The sequence below is a fragment of the Cetorhinus maximus genome, chromosome 23 (genome assembly GCF_964194155.1).
Source record: "Cetorhinus maximus chromosome 23, sCetMax3.hap1.1, whole genome shotgun sequence".
NCBI lineage: Eukaryota > Metazoa > Chordata > Chondrichthyes > Lamniformes > Cetorhinidae > Cetorhinus > Cetorhinus maximus.
The window spans coordinates 39,538,086-39,546,006 of record NC_135901.1 but is presented as its reverse complement, the minus strand read 5'-3'; the positions used below and the strand labels follow the sequence as shown (position 1 = coordinate 39,546,006).

The 7,921-nt window shown below is 45.0% G+C and overlaps 1 protein-coding gene across 1 annotated transcript; it reads left to right on the top strand.

Moving 5' to 3' along the window:
- The first annotated feature begins 323 nt into the window (after window positions 1-323).
- On the top strand, window positions 324-1,685 carry LOC144697503 (uncharacterized). The gene has a single exon (XM_078569517.1). The coding sequence runs from the start codon at window positions 373-375 to the stop codon at window positions 1,213-1,215; it is 843 nt and encodes a 280-aa protein (XP_078425643.1). The 5' UTR covers window positions 324-372; the 3' UTR covers window positions 1,216-1,685.
- Window positions 1,686-7,921: the final 6,236 nt, after the last annotated feature.

The following is a 7,921-nucleotide window of genomic DNA, read 5'->3' as shown; positions in this document are numbered from 1 at the left end:
TCCTTTTACAGAGAATTAGAAGGGGAGAATTTGCAGACGGGAAACTCAAACCAAACATCACATCAAGATCTGATAAAGTCACTCGATTCAGGACCTGAAAATCATCGTCTTTGACTGTGGAAGGAGAAATATTTGTCTATTCTGTCTGTGGGAAAAGATTTCAAACATCAGTGTGACTGGAAAAGCACTGAGACACACACACCCAAGTGAGAATGTTCCAGTGAACTGACTGTGGAAGAGCTTTAAACAGTTACACAGCCTGAAAAAAAATCACACCATTCACAGCGGGGAGAAACTGTACCCGTGTTCTCTTTGTGTGGACGAGTCTTCAATTGATCGCCCAACTTGGAGAGACACAGAGACACTGACACCATGGAGAAACCGTGGAAATGTGGGGACTGTGGGAAGGGATTCAATTGTCCTTCCCATCTGGAAACCCACCGACGCAGTCACACTGGGGAGAGGCCGTTCTCCTGCCCCGAGTGTGGGAAGGGATTCACTCAATCATCCCAACTTCTAACACACCAGCGGTTACACACTGGAGAGAGACCATTCACCTGTTCCGAGTGTGGGAAGCAATTCACACAGTTAACCAGCCTACTGAGACACCAGCCAGTTCACACAGGAAAGAGACCGTTCACCTGCCCTGTATGTGGGAAAGGATTCACTGGGTCCTCTGACCTGCTGAAGCACCAGCGAGTTCACACTGAGGAGAGGCCGTTCAGCTGTACTTCCTGTGGAAAGAGATTCAGGTCTTCATCCAACCTCAATGCACACCAGCGAATTCACACTGGGGAGAGGCCATTCAGTTGCCCTGAGTGTGGGAAGAAATTCACTCAGTCATCTGCACTGCGGACACACCAGCGGGTTCACTCTGGAGAGAGGCAGTTCACCTGCACGGTGTGTGGGAAGGGATTCACTGGGTCCTCTGACCTGCAGCAGCACCAGCAAACTCACACTGAGCAGAGGCCGTTCAGTTGTAACTTCTGTGGAAAGAGATTTGGGTATTTTTGCAACTTGTTGAGACACCAGCGACTTCACACGGGAGAGAAGCCGTTCACCTGCTCCAGGTGTGGGAAGGGATTCACTCAGTTTTCCAACCTGGTGACTCACCAGCGAGTTCACACAGGAGAGAGGCCATTCACCTGCTCCGAGTGTGGGAAGGGATTCACTCAGTCATCTCAGCTGCTGAAACACAAGCGAGTTCACAAGTGACTGCAGGGGTTGGATTCTGCTGTCGTTGCTGCTGTTAATCACATCCAGGATTGAACCATGTTCATTCTGACAGTTGGGGTTTGTTTCTGCTGATGTTACTAATCCCTGTTACTGGTCTGGAGTTTAATATTCTGGATCTATAGCTGATTGTGTTCTCGGAGCTGCAGTGTCCCTTTAAGAACCGCTGTCTCTGATCTTTCACCATAATTCAGGAATTCTCATCAGAAATTACTTTACAACAAGATTCTGAACTTTTACTTCAATCCTAAATTGATCCTTGGTACGAACTCTACAATTCGGTGTCTGAGAGGTTCCACTGATTAACATCTCCAATTAGAAAGTGCTGATTAATCCTTGCTGACAAATCTTACTGACTTGCACATTACTCACAGTGACACCTCCATTATCCACCAGAAAGAAGGGGAATGGGAATTGGTGGAGAATCGAGAGTTCCCAAATGTTACCCCTCCCGCTGGATACAGAAATCCCCTCGGCACAGGAATGGAGACAAGTTCAATCCAAGTAATGGACTGCAAGTAATCACTGTCTAATAACCTTATCAGATCTTCAGAAATTTATGGAATATTACAGAAATAGCTCACTCTCTCTTATGAAGAAAGCTTCCATAGCTTGCTAGCTGACAAACACAGGACAGGCCTGTTATCTCTGCCAAGGACATGTCTCTCACACAGACCCTGAAACAAGACATTTCTCTTGCAATGAAGGCTAACATACCCTTTGCCTTCCTAATTGCTTGCTGCCCTTGCCTATTTACTTTCATTGACTGGTGCACAAGGACACCCAGATCCCTTTGTACATCCACATTTCCTAATATATCACCATTTAAATAATACTCTGCCTTTCTGTTTTTTCACACCGAAGCGTATAACTTCACCTTTATCCACGTTACACTGCATCTGCCATGTGTTTTCCCACACACACAACTTGTCTAAATCGCCCTGAAGCCTCCTTGCATCCTCTTCACAGCCCCGCCCAGTTTTGTGTCATCAACAAACTTGGAAATATTGCATTTGGTTCCCTCATCCAAGTCATTTATATATATTGTGAATAGCTGGGGTCCAAGCACTGATCCCTGCGGTACATCACTGCCTGCCACCTGGAAAAAGACCCATTTATTCCCACTCTCTGTTTCTGGCCTGTCAACCAATTCTCAATCGATGCCAGTATATTACCCCCAATCCCATGTACTTTAATTTTGTCCAACGGCCTCTTATGTGGGATCTCATCAAAAGCCTTTTTGAAATCAAAATACACCACATCCACTGGTTCTCCCATATCTATTCTACTAGTTATATCCTCAAAAAACTCCAGTAAATTAGTTAAGCATGATTTCCCTTTCATAAACCCATGCTGACTTTGTCTAATCCCGTTAATGCTTTCCAAGTGCTCTGTTACCACACCTTTAACAATAGACTGTAGCATTTTCCCCACTACTAATGTTAGGCTAACTGTCTGTAATTCTCTGTTTTTCTCTCCCTCTTTTTTAAATAGTGGGGTTACATTTGCCACCCTCCAATCTGTAGGAACTGCTCCAGAGTCAAAAGAACTTTGGAATATGACCACCAATGCATCCAATATTTCCAGGGCCACTTCCTTTAATGCTCTTGGATGTAGATTATCAGGCCCTGGGGAATTTTCAGCCTTTGACCCCATCAATTTCTCTTGCACCTTGTTTTTTAACTAATACTGATTTTCTTCAATTCCTTCCTCTCACTAGACTCTTGGTTCCCTGACATTTCTGGGAAATTATTTGTGCTTTCTTTGGTGAAGACAGAACAAAAATATGCGTTCAATTCTTCTGCCATTTCTTTGTTCCCCATTATACTTTCCCCAGTTTCTGACTATAAGGGACCTACGTTTGTCTTCGCGAATCTTTTTCTCTTCACATATTTATAGATGCTTTTACAGTCAGTTTTTTATGTTACTTGCAAGTTTACTATCATACTCCATTTTCCCCTTCTCAACCAAACTTTTTGTCCACTTTTGCTGAATTCTGAACTGCTCCCAATCCTCAGACTTGCTGCTTATTCTGGAAATCTTATATGTCTCGTCTTTGGGTCTAATATGATCCATAATTTCTTTTCTAAGCCATGGTTGAGCCACCTTTCCTTTTTTATATTTGTGCCAGACAGGAATGAATACTTGTTCTAATTCATGCATATGTTACTTAAATATTAGCCATTGCTTATCCACTGCCAACCCTTTTAGTAAGTTTCCCCAATCCATCATTACCAACTCGCACCTCATAACTGGAAGTTCCCTTTGTTTAGATTCAGGACCCTAGTTTCGGATTCAACTTCTTCACCCTCGATCCTAATGAACAATTCTCTCATTTTATGGTCGCTCTTCCCCAAGGGACCCAAACAACAAGATTGTTAATTAATCCATTCTCATTGCACAATACCCAATCTAGGATAGCCTGCTTGTTCGTTGGTTCTTCAATGTATTGGTCTAAAAACCATCTTGCACGCACTCCAGGAAATCGTCCTCCACAGTATTATAGCTAGTTTGGTTTGGCCAATCTATATGTAGATTAAAGTCACCCATGATTACACTTGTACCCTTATTACATGCGTCTCTAATTTCCTGCTTAATGCCTTCCCTTACATCTCCATTACCATTTGGGGGCCTATAGACAACCCCCACCAACGTTGTGTGTCCCTTAGTGTTTCCTGTCTCCATTCAAACAGATTTCACATCATGATTTTCCGTGCCAATATCCTTCCTCACTATTGCATTGATTTAGTCCTTTACTAACAATGCTACCCCACCTCCTTTCCGATTTTTCTGTCCTCCCTAAATGTTGAATACCCTGGATGTTCAGTTCCCATCCTTGGTCACCTTGCAGCCATGTCTCCATAATTGCAACGATATTATAACCGTTTATACCCATTTGCGTTGTTAATTCATCTACCTTATTGCGAATGCTCCGAGTATTAAGATACAATGCCTTTGGACTTGTCTTTTTAACCTTGTTAGTCATCTTAGCTTTATTTTGTACTGTGATCCCATTTGTTTCTCGCCCTTGCGTTTTTTGCCTTCCACTTTTGCTCCTTACTTTTCTGTCTTTTGTTTCTATCCTTGTTTCCCCCTCCTCTGTCTCCCTGCTCAGGTTCCCATCCCCCTGCCATTCTAGTTTAAACCCTCCTCGACCGCACTAGCAAACACCCCCCTGAGGACATTGGTCCCAGTCCTGCCCAGATGCCACCCGTCCTGTTGTACTGGCCCCACCTTCCCCAGAACCTGTCCCAATGTTCCAGGAATCTGAATCGCTCCCCCCAAACCATTTCTTCAGCCACGTATTCATCTGATAGATCCTGTTATTTCTACTCTCACCAGTACCTTTGAGGTCTGACTTTTTAATTTACGTCCTAATTCCCTATATTCAGCTGGTAGGACCTCATCCCTTTTTTTACCTATGTCGTTGGTACCAATTATGTGCCACTTCCATTGACTGTTCACCCTCCCCCTTCAGAATGCGCTGCAGCCTCTCTGAGACATCCTTGACCCTGGCACTAGGGAGGCAACATGCCATCCTGGAGTCTCTTTTCCAGCCGCAGAAACGCCTGTCTGTTCTCCTTACTATTGAATCCCTTATCTCTATAGCCCTGCCACTCTTCTTCCTCCCCTCTTGTGCAGCAGCGCCACCCGTGATGCCATGGACTTGGCTGCTGCTGCTTTCCCCTGAAAAGTGGTCTCCCCCAACAGTATCTAAAATGTTATATCTGTTAGAAAGGAGGGCAGCCACAGGAGTATCCTGTACTACCTGCATTCCTCTACTCTGCCTAGTGCCCTTCCTGCCTGTTCAGTCTTTCCCAGTGGTGTGACCACCTCACTTCAACGTGCTGTCCACAATAATCGCAGCTCCAGCTCCGAAATGTGGTTAGCCAGTAGCTGCAGCTGAACACACCTCCTGCACACATAGCCACCAGGGATACTGGACGTGTCCATTACTTTCCACATAGTACAGGAGGAGCATATCACAAGTGCGAGCTCTGCTGCCATGATTTCCCTTTAGATTAAGCTTGTTAGTTACTCCCTTTGAAGAACACTAACTACGCTAGGGGCCTTATTCTACTGCAAACACTTCCACTCCAGTCCAAAGTCCTCACCTTATTTTGTTTTTGGACTGCAGCAGTTTAATTAGTAGAAAAAGTAGAATAACTCACCTGACCCTACTTAACAATCAGCTGTCCCCTGCATCGTGTCACTTTTTGAATCGTGACCTCCTTGTGCCGCTTTCACCCCTGAGTCTCCCCGGAACTCTCACTCCGTCCTCACACAGCTTTCAGCCCTGAGTCTCCCCGAAACTCTCACTCTGGCCTCACACAGCTTTCAGCCCTGAGCTCAGCTCCCGCTCTTTCTAAATCTCCATTCTGACTCTCAGCTCCCGCTCTTTTTAAATCTCCGCTCTCTCAGCTCCCGCTCTTTTTAAATCTCCGCGCTCTCAGCTCCTGCTCTTTTTAAATCTCCGCGCTCTCAGCTCCCGCTCTTTTTAAATCTCCGCTCTCTCAGCTCCCGCTCTTTTTAAATCTCCGCTCTGACTCTCAGCTCCCGCTCTTTTCAAATCTCTGCTCTGACTCTCAGCTCCCGCTCTTTTCAAATCTCCGTTCTGACTCTCAGCTCCTGCTCTTTTCAAATCTCCGCTCTGACTCTCAGCTCCTGCTCTTTTTAAATCTCCCTCTGACTCTCAGCTCCCGCTCTTTTTAAATCTCCCTCTGACTCTCAGCTCCTGCTCTTTTTAAATCTCCACTTTGACTCTCAGTTCCTGCTCTTTTTAAATCTCCGCTTTGACTCTCAGCTCTCGCTCATTTAAATCTCCACTCTGACTCTCAGCTCCCGCTCTTTTTAAATCTCCGCTCTCTCAGCTCCCGCTCTTTTTAAATCTCTGCTTTGACTCTCAGTCCCGCTCTTTTTAAATCTCTGCTTTGACTCTCAGCTCCCACTCTTTTTAAATCTCCGCTTTGACTCTCAGCTCCCACTCTTTTTAAATCTCCGCTCTGACTCTCAGCTCCCGCTCTTTTTAAATCTCCCTCTGACTCTCAGCTCCCGCTCTTTTTAAATCTCTGCTCTGACTCTCAGCTCCCTCTCTTTTTAAATCTCTGCTCTGACTCTCAGCTCCCACTCTTTTTAAATCTCCGCTCTCTCAGCTCCCGCTCTTTTTAAATCTCCGCTCTCTCAGCTGCCGCTCTTTTTAAATCTCCCTCTGACTCTCAGCTCCCACTCTTTTTAAATCTTCGCTCTGACTCTCAGTCCCACACTTTTTAAATCGCCGCTCTGACTCTCAGCTCCTGCTCTTTTTAAATCTCCGCTTTGACTCTCAGATCCCACTTTTTTAAAATCTTCCCAAGGCCATCGCTCTTCTTGCTCTGCCTCCCAGTCTCGCTCTGGAGTGATCACTCTGAAGTGATCCACACTGGCTTCTGCCCAACACCCACACTCTAGCTCACAACAGTTAACCGTTCAGAGGAAACTGCAGCCACCAGCTACAGAGACCAGCACTCACGCTGTGTCATCGCAGAATTTTATCAGCACAGAAGGAGGCCATTCAGCCCATCGTGTCTGCACCGGCTCTCCAAATGAACATTATGATCTAGTGCCATTGCTCTGCTTTTTCCCCGTACCCCTGCACATTGTTTCTATTCAGATAGTCACCTAATGCCCTCTTGAATGCCTCGATTGAACCTGCCTCCACCACACTACCAGGGAGTGCATTCCAGATGCGAACCACTCGTTTTGTGAAAAAGTTTTTTCTCGCTTCACATTTGTTTCTGTTGCAAATCACTTTACATCTGTCCTCTCGTTCTTGATTCTTATAAGAGCAGGAACGGCTTCTCCCTATCTACTCTGTCCAGTCCCCTCATAATTTTGAACATCTCTATCAAATCTTCTCTTCGCCTTCTTCTCTCCAAGGAGAACAGTCCCAACCGTTCCAACCTATCCTCATAGCTGAAGTTTCTCGTCCCTGGAACTGCTCTTGTTAACCTCTTCTGCACTCTCTCCAATATGTCCACATCCTTTCTATAATGTGGCGCCCAGAACTGTACACAGTATTCCAGCTGAGGTCTAATGAGTGACTTATATAAATTCAACATAACCTCCCTTCTCTTGTACTCTATGCCCCTATTAATAAAGCCCAGGATACTATATGCTTTATTAACAATTCTCACCACCTTCAATGATCTAGGCACATATACACCCAGGCCTTTCTGCTCCTGCACCCCTTTAAAGTTTCACCCCTAATTTTATATTATCTGCCCATTTTCTTCCCACCAAAATGCATCACCTCACACTTTTCCGCATTGAACTTCTTCTGTCACTTATCTGCCCACTCCACCAACTTGTTTATACCCTTTTGAAGTTCTACACTGTCCTCCTTGCAGTTTACAACACTTCCAAGCTTTGTACCATCCGCAAACTTTGAAATTGTCCCCTGTACACCAAGATCTAGATCATTAATATATATCAGGAAAAGCAAGGTCCCAATACTGGCCCCTGGGACACTCCACTACAAACCTTCCTCCAGCCTGAAAAATATCCATTGACCATTACTCTCTACTTCCTATTTTACAGCCAATTTTGTATCCATGTTGCCAATGTCTCTTTTATTCCATGAGCAATAACTTTTCTCACAAGTCTGTTGTGTGGCACTGTATCAAATGCCTTTTGAAAGTCCATGTACATC